Source organism: Pelodiscus sinensis, chromosome 2 (genome assembly GCF_049634645.1).
Source record: "Pelodiscus sinensis isolate JC-2024 chromosome 2, ASM4963464v1, whole genome shotgun sequence".
Lineage (NCBI taxonomy): Eukaryota > Metazoa > Chordata > Testudines > Trionychidae > Pelodiscus > Pelodiscus sinensis.
This window is the reverse complement of record NC_134712.1, coordinates 120,059,483-120,081,444: the sequence shown is the minus strand read 5'-3', so window position 1 is coordinate 120,081,444 and position 21,962 is coordinate 120,059,483. Positions and strand designations below refer to the sequence as shown.

At 43.4% G+C, this 21,962-nt stretch overlaps 1 protein-coding gene across 2 annotated transcripts in view; it reads right to left on the bottom strand.

Moving 5' to 3' along the window:
- Positions 1–21,926, bottom strand: part of DROSHA (drosha ribonuclease III) — a 99,825-nt gene extending 77,899 nt beyond the window's left edge. For both annotated transcript variants that reach the window (XR_012901729.1, XM_006114260.4), the window contains exons 1-7: positions 21,789–21,926; positions 15,586–16,440; positions 12,401–12,493; positions 11,502–11,733; positions 10,578–10,719; positions 6,411–6,565; positions 2,172–2,252 (exon numbers count right to left, since the gene is read on the bottom strand). Coding sequence is in view for 1 of the 2 variants with exons in the window: in XM_006114260.4 (XP_006114322.2) it covers positions 2,172–2,252; positions 6,411–6,565; positions 10,578–10,719; positions 11,502–11,733; positions 12,401–12,493; positions 15,586–16,433 (1,551 nt within the window). In the remaining variant the exon portion in view is untranslated. The remainder of the gene's footprint in view (positions 1–2,171; positions 2,253–6,410; positions 6,566–10,577; positions 10,720–11,501; positions 11,734–12,400; positions 12,494–15,585; positions 16,441–21,788) is intronic.
- Positions 21,927–21,962: the final 36 nt, after the last annotated feature.

Below are 21,962 nucleotides of genomic sequence, written 5' to 3'. Positions count from 1 at the left end.
TATTCACCAGCAACTTGACAAAAGGAACATCTTCTTGGATCTATTTCTGCTAGGTTCTCACTGCTCTGAGGCTGTCATCTGAAGAAGTGGGTTGTGCCCATGAAAGCTCATGATACTATTTATATATTTGTGTTAGTCGCTAAGGGTATGCCTACACTGCCACCCTAGTTTGAACTAGAGTGGCTAATGTAGTAATTACAATGGGCTTTTATGATCACCAAAAATTCCCAGAAGCATCTTCATCTTTAGTTGCAGCTACTTCACAGTGAGTCAGTCAGATTTCAAATGTTTGAGACAACTAAACTTGTTTCTTCCTTCAGTAAAATTTACTGGGTTGTAAGGGGATGAGGGAAATTAAATTCTGTCTGAAGTAGTTTACTACAAGCTTCAGTGTGAAGTAATGTTTTGAGACAGGGCAATAAGCCCCTGAAACAGAAATGTCCATGAACTCTGAAATGCAACAAAGCAGAGGGAACATCTGCAGTTAAAAGGAAAAACGTATCAAACAAAATTTGTGACTTGTCAAACAAAATAATTTTTTTATATCTTTAAGTCACTCACAGAAAAAGCAACATTATAACAGTAGAATCTCATTAATGACCAACGTCATGAATGATCAGTCATGCAAACTATTATAAGATAAGAACAAAGCCAAACTGAAAATTAGCACTGAACCTATATTATAATTTTGAAATTTATTTTCAATTTTATGGACTCCTCAATCACCAATTCGTTTATAAAATAAGGGGTTAACAATATAGATCCAATGAAGTCAAAAGTGTAGGGTTAAAAAAAAACCCAACACATTCTTGAATGTTCTCATATCACAAAACGTTTTCTATTAAAACTGATGTGCTGTAAAGCACTTAGAATGTTGAGGGAAAACAGCAAAATACATCCATGATGTGGCAGTTACCATTACCTATAAAAATACACTTCATCAACATTTTTTCCATTGAAAGATTGCCATATCATAAGAAAATTAGCATGAGTGTGTGTGTTTCTGAGCAAATTTTTTTTTCAATCAAAAAACTGGCTAACTTTAAATCATCTAGCAGATTCTAGCAGATTCTAGGGGAGATATGTTTCTGTACTGAGGTATGTCTTGCTACGATCAGCAAGGAAGATGCTAATTTATTCCCTTTCCCTATAGAAGAGGTGTGTAAAGTAAAGACTCTGCAAAAACATAACTTTTGCATCCCTTTGATATCTGTGACTCAGCGTTAGTACATTATTATTATTAATGTACAGTACTCTTCCAATAATCCAGCACCTTTAGGACCAGGGGATGCCGGATTATCAGATATGTCGGACTATCGGAAGGGGGGGCTATGAGGGGTCTGAGGTAGGGTGGGATGGATGCCACCCCAGACCCCTCAGAGCCCCCCCTTCTGATAGTCCAGCTTTGCCCCAGGTGTCCCCAAGTCAGCCACTGCTGATACTGACCAGCGGCTGACTCCAGGAAGCCCAAGGCAGAGCAGCTCGGCAGCAACCCGGCAGCACCCCAGCTGCTCTGTCCCAGGTGTAGCCAAGTCAGCTGCTGCTGATACTGACCAGCAGCTGATTCCAGGAAGCCAGGGCAGAGCAGCTCTGCCTCTGGCTTCCTGGAGTCAGCCGCTGGTCAGTATCAGCAACGGCTGAATCGGGGACAGCTGGAGTGCTGCCGGGTTGGTCCCGCAGCCCCGAGGGGCAGCGCTATGGGACCTACCCGGCAGCGCCCCAGCTGCTCTGCCCCCGGCTTCCCTGATTCAGCCGCTGGTCAGTTTTAGCAGCGGCTGAATCGGGGAAGCCGGGGGCAGAGCAGCTCCAATGGTCTGGCTGCCCCGAGCACTTCCGTGTTCCTGATGGTACCGGACCATCAGGAGTGCCAGACCATCAGATGCCGGATCATCAGAGTTTTACTGTAGTTGCATGTTTCAGAAACTTTAAAAAGAAATTGGCTAGTGCCTAAGTTCAGGAAGTATTTTCCATAGTTTTCATAAGGAACTAAGTTATACTTACCATATCCTAAATGTAAAATTACATAACCAGTAAGAAATCTGACTGATTTAATATGACACCATAGTTTACTCTAACACAATAGTTTCCTCCAATTTATGTCAGAGCAAAACATGTACCTGCCTACTGCTGGCATTATGGTCTTTATAAGTGCAATATTCAAAATTAGTTACCTCTTCACCAGGATAAATGCTGTGTCTTATTCCTGTTCGTCTGGCTTTAGCGCTGCATTTGCACAGTGGTCCATCATTCATCTGTCAAAAACAAAATTGGATTCTGTTTTTATTGAAAAAAGGACGAGAAACTATGTCTGGAAAAGCATTTTGGTTTTAACATCATGAATGCTGATGCTTCAAAGAGCCTGTCATACTTACAAGATTTATTGGTTTTAGAACATCCATTTAAGCAGCAAACTGTTTGTATAGACTGATATAAAGAAACTGCACAACAGCATTAGACTGTCATTGTTTTTTGTGCAGGGACAACAACGTTATCAAAATGACACCACTGCGGTATCATGTGTAAGGTATAACCTTTCCATTTTTATTCATTAGAACAATCTGCTACTTGTAGTCAAGATAGGCTGCAACCCTGCACGTTATATATTCATGGTTTTTACTTGAATGCAAGTGTGACTTAATTTACTTGGCAAAATCCTGGTCCTACAGAATTTGACTTAATTTGTAAACTTAAGCAAATGTAAACATTTGTAGGTTGAGACCTTATTTGGTACTTTAGAGGCATAACTGGAGTATTTCAAAAGTGTCCTGCACATAGATGTTTTTAAAAATAGCTGACCATTTACAAATTATGGGATGAATATACCTAATAACTCTGTCATGAGGGGCATTCTGTACAATATAAAATAGACACTTACCTTCTTTTTCCCTCCAAGCCCTGTGAAGTCTAGGCCCACTTACAGTTCCAGTTAGTGCAACACCTTAGCATACTTTCTGGCTGTGATATCACACCCACCACAGAACCCCGGCACCAGCCTGCAGAATCAAATTAAGTTCCTCTTTCTCTTCCCCAACGCTTTACAGTTTTGGAAAGTTTTTTTAATAACTATTTTATACCCTGTAAGGTATAAATATATTTTTAAAACTTCAGAAAACTGCAATCATGTATACAAACGCACTAGGGGATTTATCTTACTTTTAAAAGCAGTTTGCAGGTCCCAACGGAGTTACATGATGGTGGGCGAGGGGGCCAACAGAGAGAAGGCTAGGGTGTCTCAATGACAAGGAGCCAACAGTACACAGTGGGAATGGACTCCATATGGCCAGGGGGGAGGCAGCCCAGTTTCAAGGTTAATTTACTGACTGTTTGGTTGACATGGTTTCCTCATAGATTCTATCAGAACATACATGCTGGGGAAACATAAGATGTATTTCCTCACCTTTGGGTGTTTAACTGTGCATCTTTAATATCAGAGTGATGTAGTATTTTCCTCTTAAACAGTTTGTCACATACTTTGGAATCCTTCAAGAACAAGTGCGCTAAGTAAACATTAGCAAAATATTCCCATTTCAAGTCTAAGCTGAAAGTACATTTTCTCACTTGTCTGTATATCTTACATATCAGAGACAAGCAAGATAAATAATTCAATAAACACTCAATTAGTTCAACACTTCATGAAAATCAGGGCCATTTAACGTGTCCCAAAATCACTAGCCGCTTTTGAAAATCTTGGCATTTACATTCAAGTACTATTTAATAATTAATGTAACATCTTAGGTATGTGCATAGGGATTTACTCCGAAGCTTCATCACCAGTAAGGCCCAAAAATGCTTATAATGTATATTAGATATATTACATGACATAGATGACATAAAATTAAAGATAGATGACAGTCAAGAAAGGAGAGTAGTTTACACACAATGAGGCTATAAAGTTTTTTTTTCTTTTTGGCTTGGTTGTTTTGGGTGAGACATGTTTGACATTCATTGCTGTTTTGAAGGAGTGAAGGTCTGTAACACCTCCATGAAGCATTTATATAATAGGGATGCTAAATTTTGAGTAACTAACTGACTAATTGAATAGTCGATGCAATTTAAATTGACTAAAGTAATTCCTCATTTAACACGTGCCCCATTAACATGTTTTCCTGATAGCACAATTTTTTTTTTAAAGAACTTTTTTAATTACATGACCATCCCCGGAATAATATGATTTCCCCAGCCAGCCCGTTGCCGGTGGCTGCGCAGGGCTTCCCCCACCTCCTTGCAAAGTGACGGGGGGTTCACCGCTTGCCGTGCCATTTCCCAGAGACCCCCCCCACTCGCCAGACACAGTGCGGGTCCCAGCAGACCCGTCACAGGGGCATACTCCCAACCTAATCCCCCTCCCCTCTCCTCACCTTTCCTTCCCCAGAGCCAAAGACCTCCCCTCCTTTCTGTAAACCCAGTCTCCTTTCTCCCCCAACCTTATGTCCTGGTCCCAACAAACACCACCGCTTGAAACGCAACCCCCACCTTTTCCATTATTTCAATGGGAAACTTGACCCCACATGACACGTTTTCACTTAACACGATCATTTTCTGAAACACATCTATAGTGTTAAATGAGGAATTACTGTATCTGATTAGTTGATCAAGCGCTTCCGTCTTTCAAAAGTGCCTTAAGGCTGCTGCTATACTTCAAAGGCGAAAGCACTGTGGGGAACACGGGGCCAACGGGGAGGAGAAGAGGAGAGTGTTTCAAAGTGGCAGTGCCGCATGGAGCTCAGGTCTGGTCCCAGGCTCCACATGGTGCTGCTGCTTTGAAGTATCCCCTCCTCTCCCAACCCCCCCACCTAATTCCTCTTTCTGATAGACTAGTCGTTCACATCCCTAATTTATAAGCCTATCACCTTTGCATGTGAACAATGAACAATATTATGGGAAAGCACACTATTCAATATAAAATTGTTCTGTACTTAATAAAAATGATCTGTAAAAAGTGTGTTCTTAAGGAGGCCACAATGACATTTTGGGAACTTTTCTCAGACGTCCTTTAGGAAGAAGTAGTAACTCATATGTAAATTTGTGAAAATAATCATGCATTTCTGATACTGTTCACTTCTCTATTGGCAAATATTTTATATTGAACCTTCTATTATAGCAGCTTGAAAAAAAATGTACATTTTTTTGCTTGAAAAGCCTAACACAATTTTTGAAAGTCAAATATCTCAACAGTTTTCTAGTCTGGGGCTTTTTTTAAGGTTAGGAGCATAAGTAAGAGCTAGTAATGGAATAATCAACAGACCTTTTAATTATAATGGCCACAAAATGCATTGCTGTATCTTCTGCCATTATAATTTGTGGCCTAGTTTCATGCCTCAAATAAAATGCCAGAAAAACAGAAGTTTCCTTGGGGGAGAAGGAGGGACACCCTTTGACAAAGAGCTAGAAGCGACTATAAGAGAGTTAAAAAAGAAAGATGGCGATGGCAAAGGTGCAAATGCCAGATCTCTGTGTTACATGTGTATTCCAACAACGTTTCAAGCGCTCACCTATTACATTTAATTAGGACTATAATCTGCATGTAATTACAGCAGAACCATTAGACAAGAAATTAGGAGCATTACCAGCATATTTAAGGCATTATTTATCGTTATATAATAAGTGCTTTTAAGTGAATCATTTGTAAAGCAGATCTACATGCTCTGTCTCCCTCATTCCTCATCTTTGTATAGCTTGCACCTCCCTCGTCCAGCACCCTCAGGACCTGACTGGTCCCGGATGAGGGACTTTGCCGGACCTGAGGAAATCATTTTTGGACCCCTGCCAGCGACCCCTGGGCCCAGCCGCTGGTGTCCCAGCCGGCTCCCCTGCTGGCCCTGCTGCCATGGCTCCACTGGGCAGCCCAGCACTGGGGTTCCAAGCAGTCGCACACTGTGTACTGGGGCTCTGGACAGCCACGCATGCTGGGGCTTCTGGGCAGCCGCTTCCTGAGTGGCCGTATGCATTGCCCCACTGCCACATACTGGGCAGCCCTGCCATCAGCTCCCTGTGGGCAGCCCACTGCTTTGCCAGCTCCGCAGGGATCATTGCCGTTGGCCATCCACCAGGACTCACTGGTCCTGCAACATCCATGCCAGACTATGGATGTTGCTGGACTTCCAACCTGAACCTCTATTGTTAGGCTAACAGAATAGCACCATTGTAAACTGGCATTGCCAGTAATGTAAATGCAGTCAAATATGATTAAGGGTGAAGAATCACCAGGGTTCAAGGGTTTTAATTGAGCGCCTGAGAGTGAAAGTGACCTGCTTTGAACAAAAACAAAATATTATCTAGAAAAAAAAATGAATTTGAACAGGAGACAACTGGCATCATCTAGCACATTCTGTAATACATCTGACTGGTAGATTTGTATGGCTCCCAGAACAAACCTTTTCTATACACAGTGAATGTTTTGCACACAATACCTGTCCATGGTCATTGTACCAGAGCTCTTCATGAAGACGATCGGGGTGAGCTTTTTTACGCTTAATTTCTGCAATAACATCAAATACTTCCGAATCTGAACTGCTAGAACAGCTGCTATTTTCATCTGAGTCACAATCGGATTCACTGGAGCTCTCTGGTTCAAAAGTAAAAATGAGGTTAGTTGAAAAGAACCTCCTTTCATTCTTTATCAATACAACAAGGAATTTTCTAATACTCAAGCAAGCATCATAAATATCTGCAAGTTATCACAGACTTACATAAGATTCAGAATGGCTCTTCTGAATTCTAGGAAAGCAATTAGGTTTCAGTTTTAAAATGTGACTGCAAACACTAAGGGTAATGAAAGTTGCATTAACAGAATTTGTTTACACACAAGTGTGAACTGATGATCCAATGACCATTATTCAGCTTCAAAACAGCAATTTCTATGTTCCCAAACACAACTGTTTGACACTAAGGCTACCTCCAGACTGCATCCCTCTGTCAGCAGAGGGATGCAAATCAAACACTTCGAAAGTGCAAATGAGCCTGGGATTTAAATATACCGGGCTTAATTTGCATACTCACGTTCAGGCGCTGTGCCAATCACGTGCCCTTTCGAAAGTGAAAGTACAGTCTACCCACGGCTCTGCCGACAGCAGGGAGCTTTTGCAACAGATCCTGTACTCCTCATTTTTTTCCTTTCCTTTCACTTTCGAAGGCTAGACTTTACTTTCACTTTCGAAAGGGCGCGTGATCGGCACAGCGCCCGAATGTGAGTATGCAAATTAAGCCCGGTATATTTAAATCCCGGGCTCATTTGCACTTTCGAAGTGCCTAATCTACATCCTTCTGTCTGCAGAGCGGTGTAGTTTAGACACACCCTAAAAGACTGCAGGGAAGAGGGCTATGAATGAATGTATAATCCACACAGGAATAGTCTAAAAAAATACGATAATAAAAAGAAGAGAATGAAAACATACACTGCATCTCTGAGGCTCAACTAAATACAGCTTGTTTCTTTATAAATTGTTTCAAGTTCATATGGTAATAGCATTGCATATATTTGTGTTTGTAACCAAGATTATTTATTTTTTGTATAGATAACTATTAACCAATTTCTTCCCCCCCCCCCCCCCGACTCTGAAAAGGATGTATGTAAAAACCAATTTCTTTCCCCCCCCCCAGACTCTGAAAAGGATGTATGTAAAAAACAATGTTGCAGGACCAGTAAGATTAAATTGTAAATTGGAGGCCAGAGAATACTTCAGAATTCAAGATTTCCTATAAAGAACCTTAGCATTTCATGGAGTGGAATTAGCTTTTCACAAACTAGTGATAGTTTGGGAGTTTATCAGGAATTATCTTAGTCACTTAAAAAAAAACCCCACCAACCCCCCCCTCCCCCCCACCTCAAGGGAAAGCTAAATTTAATTCCTTTCTAATCTCAATATTTCTAGGATTACTATAGGAGTCTTACTTTTTCCTTCTTTTTTGCTCTAGTTCACCGAAAGAGATGATCTCCCCACCAAATGACATTATACACAGTAACCAAAACAGTGGGGAGCCAACCTCTATAGTAGAAATTTAACATCTCCTGACAAACCCCATATACATAAACTTTAAAGGATTCGATTTGTATCTGTAAATGTTGGTAAATATTGATTTCACCATATGTAGACAAACCAGCAAAAACTGTATTACATTATATTTAATTACACTATATTTATGGAAAAATAATGTGAAATAAAATAAAGATACATACATGATCCATCTAAACTCAGTTTTGAGCATCTCAGCTGTTTACTCATCATAGATATAAAACTTCAATAAAAAAATTAGCTCAAACTATCTTGATACACTGGTGAACATCACTAATTAACACTATGGCCCAAGAGATGGGATAATTTTTTGGCAATAATTTTTTGTCGGGGGCCACATCAAACCTCAAATGGAAGGGGCGAAGCCAGGATGCCGGGGGCAGGACCTCAAATGGAAGGGTCGAAGTCAGGATGCTTCCGGGCTTCCCCACCCCAGACTAGGGTTACCAGGTAGACCCCCCCCAAAATACCGGACACTCTTGATCGTGGGTGGGGCGGGGGAGGGACCGGCTGGAAGGGGGGCAGGGCTGGCCGGGAGGAAGGGGGACGGGAAGCAGAGCTGGTGGGGGAGGGGAGGAGAAGAGGGGGTGCAGCCACTGGCCACAGCAAGAGTCCAACACTCCGGCAGGCACTCCTTCTAGTTGCTAGTAGAAGCCGGGGGAGTTGCTGGGAGCCATTCCCCTCCCCCCCCCCCCAGCTTCTGCACGCAGCCAGAGGCTCCCAGCTGGGAGGCGGGGCCGCAATTGGCACTGGGAGCCTCTGGTTGTGCGCAGAAGCAGGGTGGGGGGAGTGGCTGGGAGTCTCAGCCACTGCCTCTGCTCCACCCCACCCCGACCGGCTTTTACACGTGACCACAGGGCTCCCAGCGCCAATCGCAGCTCGCCTCCCAGTCACTCCCCCTCCCCCGCCAGGCTTCCGTCCGGCACTCAGCCAGAAATTCAGAAAATACTGGACATTGCATGTGTCCGGTATTTTCTGAATTTTTCTACTGGACAGAGAGCGCAAATATCGGACTGTCCTGTAGAAAACCGGATACCTGGCAACCCTACCCCAGACCATAATGGGTCTGGGGGTGGAGGAGCCCCTCTGCTTCCCCCAGATTTCCCCTAGGCACCTATGCCTCTGGTGGTGGAAGGAGATTTCCCATACTCCCCCACCCCCAGGCCAATAAGGGCCTGGGGGCAGGGGAGCACATAAAACCTCCTCCCACCCTGCCAGAAATGCACAGCACTTCTAAGTGCCGCGTGCTCCTCGCAGGGTGGGGGCAGTGTGGAGGAAACTCTGTGCACACCCTCTGCCCCTAGGCCAATCAGGGTTTGGGGGCAGGGGAGTGCGTGAAGTCTCCTCCTGGCAGGATGGAGGAAATTTGATGCGCTTTCCCTTGCCCTCAGGACCTAATTGGCCTGGGGTCAGGGGAGCAGAAAGACTTCTGGGGGCAAGATCAACCCGCTTGGTGGGTCAGGTCCAGCCCACCACGGCCCTCTTGCCCACCCCTGCCCAAGAGACACATTGCAAATCACTTAAATTTGATGAACAATATTTAAGGGCACAAAAGTGCTTCCATGAAAGTAAATACAAAAACTGCAAGGAGAAAAGAGCAAGGTCCCAAATAAATACATGAAAAAGGATAACACCATAAGTACGTTCTTGGGCTCATTTATCTTTGCCATTATCATTTAAGTTCTAGTTGTGATGTCTAGCAAATAGACAGCAGTACAAAATCCTCAGCCTATGAACCATCGCTATGCAAATAAAAATATATTTCAAAACCCAGCACTTCTGAACAGAATGAACCCATCAACATGTGCAGCGAGACTCTGATCCACAACAGGTGTGCAGGGTGTTCAGCAACTCTCACCATCATATAGCATCAGGACAGTAACAAGCCATGTGAATTTATGAGTCCTGTAATTCCTTGTCACTCCTTCCTCCCTGTACCATCACATTGTATCTTTTCTAAAATTAGACTGTGAGCTCATTAGGGCAGAGAGCAGGTCTCACTTGATTTGTGACTTGCCTAGCATGTTTCAGGGTGCTAAACAGACATATATTTTTGCAAAAAAATGCTTCTAAGCATTATGAGACTTATTATAACATTCTGCTATTAAATCTTTGCCCTCAGTTGGGAGCTGACCAACAATATTTCACACAGATTAACAATGTGCTAATTAGCACGTGTTTTACTTCATGTTACATGGCCAAAGTAAAACAGGATGTTGTTTTATAAGCACATGCCACTTCTTCAATCATCTTTCAGTTGTACTTTTGCAATAATCTTATTTTCAGCTGCCACCACAGTCCACATTTTGATATTTTAAAGGTAATACCTAATACATAAAGGGTGAGATTTTCGAAAGCACTCAGTGCTGACTTAATTCCACCATTCCCACTGAAGGCAATTGTAAGATTCCTACTCATTTCATTAGGAGGACAGTTAGGCTGATGCGGAGTGCTTTTGAAAACACCACCCAGTGTGTACTCATACAAAAGAACACACAAACTGAGATAGCAAATGAAGTCACTGTCCATTACTTAGTTCCAGGTCTTTGCCAACATGGCACTTACCTAAATCTTCATCAAGTTTGGTCTTTGGTGGCTCCCATGGTGGCCGGGCTGCTTTTGCTTTTGCTTGTCGCTTTCCTAACTCCTCCTCAAACCTTTCATACAAATCTCGGAGCCGACTTGTTCCGACCACAGTGGAGTCCCCCTGATAATGATAACAATCCCAAAAGAAACCAAAGGAAAATCAAAGGAGGCTGTGACGGGGGATACCTGTCCCACAGTGGACAGGAAGAGGTTAACCCCATACCGTGGGCTGTAGAAGCCATGTCCCCTCGTCCTGCTGGGCTTGCCCCATCGGGGCCCACACTACAATGGAGGCAGCCCAGTTCAGTGTGGACTGACCACTGAGGAGAAAGGGCTACTCCCAAGGGCATTCTGCACCAAAACATTAAAAATTCTGTACCAAAAAAAAAAAAAGCACATATTTTAGAATTTTGTAATTGTTATTTGTCAGATAAATGTGGAGGCTGCTACATAGCACTGGGGAACCCAGGCCACAGGCTGCAAAGAGCTCTGAGATCATACACAGCTCCCACCAGTAAAGGAACTCAGCAGTGAGACTGCCCCCAACCCTGACATCACACAAGGACCAGGACAACCTCAAAGCACCCCAAGACCCCGCCCCTCCATGCCAGGTACACCAGGTGTGGGCATATAGGCTCAACAAGGCAGCATCCAAGTATGGAGGGGCTTAGTGTGAGTTAAGAGAGTTCTGGGTGGGGCAATCTGGGTGGAGCTAGCTCAATGGAGGGTATAGGTGCAGGGGACATCTGGGTGCACCTTTCTGCCCTCCCACCTGCCCCCTGCTTAAGTGGTTAACAGGAAATTTGGGACACATTAAGCACTGGATAAAACAAAAATGTAGAGCTGTTAAAATACTATGTACTCTCTTTACTAGAAACAACTGAGGGATCTTAATAGACGTACCACTTGATCCATAGGATCATTTGAATAGTAGCTCTCTGAGTGGGTACAACGAACCCACACTGCCTTGAGCAATTCTTCCTCTTCCTCTTCATTTTTTTCTGAAATGATCTCCTCTGGCTCTTTGTCTTTAATAGCAGTGTAATTCTTCTCTTTACCAGTGCTCTGAGTCTCTGACCACCTCTCTCTCTCCTCCTCCCATCGAGGTCTCTTTCTCTCTCGACTGGGGGATCGGCTCCAGGGGGAAAAAAGAAAGAAAAGCAATCACAAGTTGTTTGGGTTTTTTTGATATTGATGTAATTATAATAGGAAATTACTAGTTTGTTTCAAATCAATAGGCCACCTTACCATTTAACTTGCAATAGAGTTCATTTGGTATTTCCTAATTTTGAAGGGGTTAACTTTCAAGGGTAAATATTGGCTTTGCTACAAATCTGGTATATGGAGTCACTTAGTAGCAACTATGGAGTTCAGATTGAAAGCCCTTTATAATTTCAAGGCCTACTTTTCAGCACACTGTAACTCTCAAAAAACCCTCATCATTTTAGCGTAAAATGCTTATTTTCATATCAAATGAGACTTGTAAGGGGTTCCATTTTGGTTGACCTAAAAGTTACCTGACACTTAATGTCATGATTTTAAATTCTGAAATTTTGGTACAATATAGGTTAGCATTGGGTGTTATGGCACTCCCACTGTGCAGCAGAAAAGCTCGCTACCTAATTGAACAAATACCTTGTTTCTAGCATTGCATGATATCAAACTTTGAAGTCATAACATTTTCATATAAAGGAAAATGGTTACCAAGGCTCGACAGATTCTTATCCATCCTGAGGCACAGAAATGTACAGGTACATATGCACAGCCTGATAAGATTTTCAAAATCTAACTACTCATCTTACCTCCCTGTTCTTTTGTAATCTTTCTTGTAGGACCTTTCTGAAGATGGTGACCTTCGGCTATCCCGATGCCTATGTCTTTCCCTCTCCCGTTCCCTGTAAGAGTTTAAAACAAACAGATTAAACAGGAATTCCTGAATGTTGTAAATTCTGTTCCTGAAACAGCATGGAACCAGATTTAACTTAATTGTCAACACTATTGTAATTGGTATGTTACCAACAATTAGATTTCACGAAACCTAGAAGCTTTGTGGAGTCAATCTTTTCCCCAAGAAATTTAGGACAGACAGTCCCCGCCATGCTCCCTGCTTTCATCATGAGGACATCAATTTTAATATCCTATTAATTTATACTCAGATTAGACAGCTGATTAAGCACACCATTAGAATCACTCCCATTCTACCTGTTCCTCTATTATAAATTGAAGGCCTGCTCACTTCAGCTGCTACCATTCTCTTTCACTATGACACTGAGCAAGAAACTATTCCACACACAATAACGTCAGCATCCTAGCAATAATTCAAATACATTTTTTATAAAACCTCTCTGACCTTCATAGCCACCTCAGAACAGTATAAAAGTACACTGAGATAGCCAACAAAAAAAATGAGATGTCTCCACAGCCTAATGACTGACCACATTTTGTGAACACTTAAACGTGAGTAAATTACAGGAACGAACGAACAATCCTAAACTCCACCACTCCTGATGGTCTGTAGTTAGGGGCCTTCATTCACTAGCACACACCGGTACTTTTTACAAGAATTCTATCTGCATGACAGCTTACAAAATAATATTTCAGAGTTCTTTCTCCAAGATAAATAAATATGCAGTTAAAGTAACACAAAACAAAAATAATCAATCCAGAAGAACAGGAGGAATCTCTTGCCTTTGTTTACCATTGAGCTGAGAAATGTGTTTTTATACAGATACTTCTCCGACCATCCTCAACCATTAGCCAGTTACTGTCACAATTCTAGCATTGTAGTTGCCACTATACAACTTACATCTAAGTCACAGTTGTTACGTCTGTCTTGGGGGCAATTCTTAGAAGAAACCAGAGTTCTTAAGGCTTCCCCGGGCAAATCTGGAGGTTGTATTTCTATGTTCAAGGCTTCAAAAGGTTGGAGTTAGCTAAGCAGCTGCAAAAATTAAATCATGGGATTCCATGTTTATTGTTTCTCAATGATTTCCAGATCAAACGTACTCCATTTATGAATAAAAATAGATTTCCTCTCAACTGCTTGTCATGCAAACTCAACCAAAGCTCCTTCCTTCTCACACATAATCACCATACGAAAAGTTCTTGCAGGCCTAATTTGGACATCAGTGACATAGATGTTAACTCACTGCTGTCAGATTGAACAGGTGTCATTGACTGAAAGTTAGTAAACAATAATGTTGATGCACAAGAAGGAATAGATACGTGCCTGCCACCATAGCTGGGTTCATTCTGAAGGGATAATAACGGATTCAAATTCCTATTAACACGCCCAAATATTATATATATATGCCCACTAAAAATCTTGTAACTTTATGAAGTACACACTGCCAAACAAATTTAACACCCACTATTTACCTCTTTTTCTGGTAAATACCTTTCCTTATTGTGTTTTGTCTAATTTTAGAGTGTATGATCTCTAGAACAAGGCCTGTGCCATCTGATTTATTAGTGAGCACTATTTAAAACAAATGAAAGCAGGAAAATCTTTTGTGTCATTAAAAAGTGAATAGATATGACACCAAAAATAAAGGAAACCCAGATCTTAGTGGCCTTAAAATCTATGGGCAAAAAGCTGCCATTTTAACATAGCTGCTTTTCAAGTAAAACTGAACTTTTAAATTTGAAAGTTAGTTCGTGGAATTATACAGTGAATACTTTACAACACCTACATCATGCACAATATTCCACGACCCTTTCTTTTTCTGATGCTTGACAGTTAATCACATTTTGCTCTCTTAGATCCAACACATTAGATTTGTAAATGACTGTTCCATTTTTAACAACTCCTTTCTTTCTCCAAGTTCCTCAAGTAAAACACTTCTCTCAAGAAGCTGGTGCAATTGCAGAGCAGGCATAAACTTCTTAAGATAAAATCTCAAATTTTAAAAGAAAGATGCTTAAAGCTAGGAACTTAATCCATATTTCAAGCACAAAGGCACTCAGTGAAAGATTAACTAAAATGACAACACAAGTTGGAACTCCTCTGTTCATTCACACTCCCTATGTTGAGTCCTGCCCCTCCTCTTCCTACGGTTACATATTAATTAGTGGGGTCTCTATCAGTTCTCCAGATTTTTTGGTCAGGTCAATGTCTGCTTTTCTTTGCACCAGGTGGACACAGTATCAGCCCACACCCTGGATGGTGGTGATAGTGAAAGCATTTTTCCATAGCTTGTTGATATGGTGTTGGGTGCTCACCAGATGTTCTGGAATTTCTCAGTCATCACGGGAAACATAGCAGCTGGCTACGTCATACCTGCACAGAACCACACAGACTCACTCATAGGAGTCTTGCCTGTGCTGGGTCCAGGATCTACCCCCTGCCGCAGCTCTGCATTTAAAGTGTATTAGGAGGCAGGCAGGCAGGCAGCCTGGCTCAGTTCCAGATCGTGCTGGGTCTAGGAGCTCAGCCCCCCACAGAGGCTGCGGCCACCCTGAGCGGCTGTCTCTGTATCAGAGGCAACAGTGCGGGGAGACAGGCAGCCAGTTCACAAAGGAAGATGTTTTTAAACTGGCTCCCCGCGCGGACCAGCCCCCACTTGGCACCCCGCACTACTGCCTTTGATACAGAGGAAGTAGTGCAGAGTCGCAGGGTGCTCCTCAGAAGTAGGGCTGGAGCGCACTGTCTGCCGGGCCCACCCCCAGGGACTACAGAATAGTTGAGTAACTGACAGAATTCACGAGGTTAATTAACTATTATATTAACTGATATTCAACATCCTCAGTTCTGGACAGTGGGCAGGACAACAAACTGCATGAGGACCTGGAGCAACTAAAAAAACTCTAAGTAGATCAGAGCCCAACTGTGCAAGCCCACCACACCATGACAGCTAGGAACTGGGGTAAGGCACTGGGGCAGTCTCTGCCTACATCTGCAATCAAGTGCTATTCTCAAAACAAAACAGTCTCCTTCTAGAGGCAACAGTTAGAGCCCCCCACCTTAAATTCATAAATCATGATTTACCTGCTTCGTTCATAACTTCTGTAGCGAGGCGGAGTCCTTCCTCTATCATAATCTGACCTGTGCCGACTGCTTTCTTGTCTTCTCCTGTCAGGACTCCTACCTCGATCCCGCCGATCCCCATGATTACTGGACCGGTGTCTGTCTCCGTGCACGTGACTATGTTCACGGTGCCGGTGCTCGTCATAGTGTTTACTCCTCTCGGGAGACCTGCGTTCACTTTGGGTCTTTTCTACCTGATATTGGCCTGTGTGCCGGAAATGACTGCTACTGCTACCACTGCTGTTGCTGCTCTGAAAGGAGTTTGAGTTATGCTGATAAGTACTGAAGTTAGGAGGTGGGAAAGGCTGCTGTGAATAGCCTGTAGAATAGACCGGTTGATAATTCACTTGCTGCGGCATCACAGGTGGTGGTGGAGGATGAGGCAGTGCAGGAGGAGGCATCATGTAGGGAAAAGTGTTTTGTCCAGAAGGGGCCCCTGGTAATGGGGAATTACTTGGATTTGGCACTGGTGGAGGAGCAGGAGGGAAACAAGGAGGGACTGGAAAACTCTGCCTTACTTGATGGTTTGGAAAAGGTGGTCTCATGGGACACTGGCTGATTGGACTCTGTGCTGAAGGAGGTACCAGGGATTGATACGGTACAAAATCCGGTCTGGGAGGCACATAGCCTGTGGCTGGAGGGCTTGAGTAGGTAGTGGGAGGAGCTACTTGCTGGTCATACTGGTACTGTACTGAAGGCTGCTGAGGGTGAAGCTGTCTCAGGTTCTGAGGTCTGAAGGTTTGTGTTGACGTTCTTACACCAGGTCCTCCTCGACCCCGTGGGCATCCTCGTCCAGAATGGAAAGACATCTTTCACCTTCAAAGGAAAAGAGGAGATTAAAGGTACAATGCCATGAGTCTTAGGGAAGGGGATGGCTAATTATTTGCCACCCTTTTTAAGTCTCATTTTCTAGCAACGATAACTTCTTGAATATCAAGCTCCAGCCCAACTGAAATGTCAAGGCACCCACCCCTTACTGTGTGCACCCAATTACATTCAACTGAAGGGAAAAACAATTCTCTTCCAAGATCTGGATGGCAGACACTATCTATATGAGTCTGCTCTCCATATAGCCAGGCATCTGTAAGGGTCAAGGAGAAAACTGTATATCAGCAAAATATCAATCAATACTCAACAGTGGAGCGAAGGAAAAAATTACATCAGGTGGTATGGGCCCGATCCTGAACTACTGAAATAGATAGCTCTGACATTCCCCTCAAAGCAGACAGGAGCAGTCTGTCACTGGCTCACTTAGGGACGTAAATTGTTGATTATTAGGCTAATCGAATTCGGGCTGTTGCTACACTTCAAAGACAAAAGCACTGTGGGGAGGATAAGGCCCGCTGGCCCTGTGCTCCTCAAAGTGTTTCAAAACGGCAGCACCATTTGGAGCCCGGGGTCAGATGGGCACTCTTAGTTCCCAGCTGACCCCAGGCTCCATGCAGCTCTGCCACTTTGAGATGCCCCGGGGAGCCTGGGGTTAGCAGGGGAGTCCCCAATTGACCCCAGGCTCCACAAACTGCATAGAGCCCAGGGTCAGCTGGGAACCTTGGGCTGCACGTGGCAGTTCAAAGTGGCAGACCCCTGGCTCCATGCAGCACTGCTGTGCAGCCTTTTAAAGCAGCAGCGCCTCATGGAGCCCAGAGTCTGACACCAGGCTCCACGTGGCCCTGCTACCTTGAAGCACCCCATTCCTCCCCTCCCCCCACTTACTTCCTCTTTCTGATAGAGGCAGCAAGGAGTGGGTGGGAGAAAGCAACTCGTTGACTAGCCTGTCGACTATCTGATAAGCATTCGCTTAGCGGAGAGTTAACTAACCGACTAGTCATTCACATTCCTAATTCTAATACCTGAATATTGGTTATAATTTTCATAAAACTCTCCAAAAATCACTAATCCAGTAATATGTTTTGCTGGCACATTAATTCTAACTTCTGCAACAACCATAATATAAATGTACACAAAAAGTGCCACTCATACAATTTTAAACCTTAAGCATAAGAATTTCACTAACTTTTCCTATTATATCAAATCCCAGCTAACCTATTATCAGAAAGACAATGGCAGTTTATGCTCCCTCTTTTGGCCCCAATCCTATAAAGACTTACAATACACTCCACTTTATATGCTATGGGACTTTGAAGACAATGGGACTACTCACAGTGTATGAAGTTAAGCACATGAATAAGGCTTTTGCAGAATCAGTGCCATAAAGTAACTGCAACTAGGGATGTCAGTTATTAACCAATTAACCAGCAGCAACAACCAGCAGCTCCCTGCCCGCCTCCATTTAAGCAATGAAATGTGACATTTAATTGGTTGCAACCACAACTTGTAGCATTGTATTAACATATGGGACCCAGACAGTGGAAGTGACTAGTCAATGTGAGAAAAAAAGAAACAAATACATAAATGGTATGGATAAATACATTCAATATTTAAAATTCTTTCAACCTTGATATTTTAAGGAGTGGGATAAAGATTTATTTTTAAATGTAGTTTTCAATTTGACGGCATTTCGCTAAAACACAGAGAAAAGAGTAAAGAAAACCCACCAGTGTCTTAAAATATAATTGGAGTAATTTCATATAAACAAGCACATAATAACTAAACAACTTGTGTCAGAAATATAAAGTCTTCCTTGAATCATGAAGGAATTTGTCTACCCTACAGATATTGCCTACCCTACAAATATAACCACATTTGGAAACCTGCTTCCAACCTTCTTTTCTTCTAGTCTTATTATGCACGTAGTGCCAGTCTGTAAGGTACTCCGGGCATACCAATATTTCACAAACTGGTGAAAGCTTGATCAAATCTATCTGAGAAATGTGGCTGAAGCCTTGATTTCTCCAGAGCTTCAGTCCAGTTTTATCATTATTAATGGGATTATGTCAGCGTCCAAAATATGCCTGGCAATTTTCAAACAGACATAATCATGCCTTCCAAGGAACTCACAATCTAAGAACACAAGCAACCCAAGAAGGATAAAGAAATAAAACACGCAATGGTTTTAGAGTGTCAACTTCCCCATTTGCCAGTTACCTAGCCATATGATCTACAAACTGGATGCATGGCTATGGACAAATTCAGGGATAACCAAGGCATAATCACATTCCCCGTTAATTTAAACGGAATAAATGGACCCATGCACAATTAAACATGGTTTGGGGTTGAGTCACAGAGCCCTCAGCAAGCCAAATCCTATGGCAACATCAAAGCTTTTATTTAGGGATATAAAATGGGTAAAAAGTAAGCATACCGGTTTGCATGAGAGTTACTGGTGTGCTTACTGATTAACCAGCCCTGGCCAGTGAATTCTGCCCGCAGCCAGCCACACTGGATAGCAGTGGCCCTGGCCATGCGATGTGACCTCACAGCTGCAGCGAAACTAGAGGCAGGCCGGGCGACAGGTCCTGAGTTAAAATGGGTAACTATTTAAAAAAAAAAAAAAAACACTTAAAGCATTAGACATATGAGGCATGAACCAGTACTGCTTTCATTTTAATAGTAGTCCATATTCCCTTTAATCGTAGGGTCTTTTTACAAAGAAATTTTCTTCCTCCCTCTTTTCCATCCCTGTTTGACAGAGTGCCTGATTATATAAACGGTAACAATAACGGTCTCCTTTTAGGGGAAAAGAGGAAAACGTTTTAGATGAGCTATAGCTACTGAAGTTGAGGTCTGACCTGTTATCTTTAAAAAACACACATTCACAAGAATACCAAAGATTAAAAAAAAAATGTAGTTTCTGTTTCTGGCTCTTCAAAATATGTTGGTGGTATCAACAAACCAGTGGCCCCAAACTTTTCAGCATCATGCCCTTCCTTACCTCTGTCCATGCTGTGCATTCTTTGCCAGGGGCTGAGCGTGGGAATACAACTCAGAGTGGAAAGGGAAGGCAAATATGGCAAGGACCAAGGAGGCCTAGGCTTAGTCTGGGTCCGGAAGTGAGGCCAGAGCCGCAAATGAGGTTGTAGTGAGGGATCAAGGCTGGGAGCAGGGGCTGGATTCAGAAGCTTGGTGGGCCAAATCTTGCCTGCTCCTGATGTAGACACTGTTACTTACATTGTCTGTTGACAACTTCCTGGCTGCCTCCAGCTCAGAGCATCAGTGGCAAAGGTCAGAGCTAGCGTCTTGAAACTGACAAGAATGTCAATTTTACTGCTAATATGCTTCTTGCCCTGATATTGCGCCCAGCATGGGGCTTACAGCTGCCCACCCCCCAGCTGTCAACCTGGCACTGGGCTCACAGCTTAAGTCCTCATCCTGGGGTGATGACCCAACTGTGAGGCAGGATGCCCCACACACCTAAATTAAGGTGACCTAATTTTGTAGTCTCGGAGGGGAAGCAGTGCTAGTCTGTAATTTAGTGGTCCTATAGCATTTTAGAGAATAACAAAAATACTTAAATAGTACCATGAGCTTTTGTGGGCACAGCCCACTTCTTCAGAAGAATGGAGCAAAAAAAGCTGCTCTACTCTTTCAAAGAAGTGAGTTGTGCCCATGAAAAATCATGATAATATTTATATATTTATGTTAATCTCTAAGGTACAACAGGACCACTCATTTTTTTCTAATTTTGTAGTTTTCTTCCCACAGATACTGTGGGTGATGACACTATGTAAGGATCTTAACACAGATATTCCTCAGTCACCACACTAGCAATTTACAAGTGTGTTGTTTGAGCAGTCTTCTGAAAGTAGTCTATTTTTGCTCCATCCTAACAGCAGAGCCTTATGTCTGACCTTTAAGCCAGAAAGGGTGGTGTCAAGAGGCCATCATCCAGATCCGTGGTGTTCAACCAGTTCTGAAGCAGTAGCCACTATGGCTATGTCTAGACTACATCTAGCCTCTTTCAAAAGACAGCATCTAGACTGCAACCACTTCTTTCGAAAAAACAGATCGCTTTTTCAAAAGAGAGCACCCAGGCAGCCTGGATGCTTTCTTTCGAAGAAGCCCTGTTTGCATTCAAGAACACCTTTTTTCGAAAGAGCACTTTTGAAAAAAGGCGTTCTTCCTTGTAAAATGAAGTTTACCACAGTTGAAAAAAACGCCACGTTCTTTTGATTTAATTTTGAAAGAAAATGGCAGCAGTCTAAACGCAGGGGAAGTTTTTTTGGAAAAAGGCCACTTTTTTCGAAAAAACCCTGTAGTCTAGACACATCCTCTAGTAGCTATTGCTAAAGCGAACTAACCACAGTCAACCAGCCACATGTGGCTAGGGTGTTGGGCACCACGGATCTAGAGTTACCAGCTTTCCTGGCTTCATAGACCAGATGCCATTTGCAGCAGTGATGTCCCATCCATCCAGTCAGGAAAGTTGGCAGCCCTACATCAGACAGTCTGAGAGCTTTGATAGATGGTATCAGCTGTGCATCACATTTAGGCCTTGCCTATGCTTAAAGCTGTTTTACCAGTTAGGGGCTATTTCAGTTAAGGGATGATATTTTTAATGGCATAAAAAGTGATTTATGCCACTACACATTAGATTTTCTTTTCCCTGTAGAGGAAGCACCTTTATAAACCAATGTAACCACATCCAAAGTAGCAGGGCTACACCACTTTCTATCAGGATAATTATTTCCTTTGCCCTACAATAGCTCTATCACTATAAGCATCTTTATATGGATATGACTGCATCCACACTAGGGAGGTCACACCGTTTTGACTGTACCTGTACTGTTAAAACACAACTTTGTAGTGTGGGCAAGCCCTTAGGTGTGCCCAGGACAAACTACAAAGCAAGACAAAGTTCTGTGAACTTGGGATTTTGCAGTCAACCTGTAACTCAACGCAGCTGCTGCAAACACCAAACAAAAGGTAGGAGGAAACACACAAGTCTGCACCCAAAGCTCTTGCAGGAGGAAGGAAGCCATCCTGGCATTAAGTCCCAGGCGATACGCAGCAGCTCTAGTGGGTTTCTGGTTCCCCTCCATTCAAACCTAAGCGACCCAGTGAAAAGGGTCCACGTGAAATCAGCGCAGACAGCTCCAACCCTACCCGGCATCCTGAGCAAGGTGCCCAGCCGGGAAGGAAGCGGAGGGAAGACGCTGGTTCCTGGGAAGGGGAGGTGGGACCCGGGGAATAGGGAGCCCCCTCCCAGCACGAAGCGGGGGGAGAGAACCGCTCTCCTAGGGAGGGGGTGGGGGCATCCATCCTACCTGCACGAGCCCCCCTCGCAGACCAACACCCGCGGCGCAGGCCGGGCACCAGTCAGCCAGACACCGGCTCCGGAACAGGAAAAGGGAGGGAGGAGCATCCACCCCGCGCGGAAGCCCAGCCGCAGCCATCCGGGCCGGGTCACAGAGGGGGCGGGCAATGGGCCAAGGAAGGGC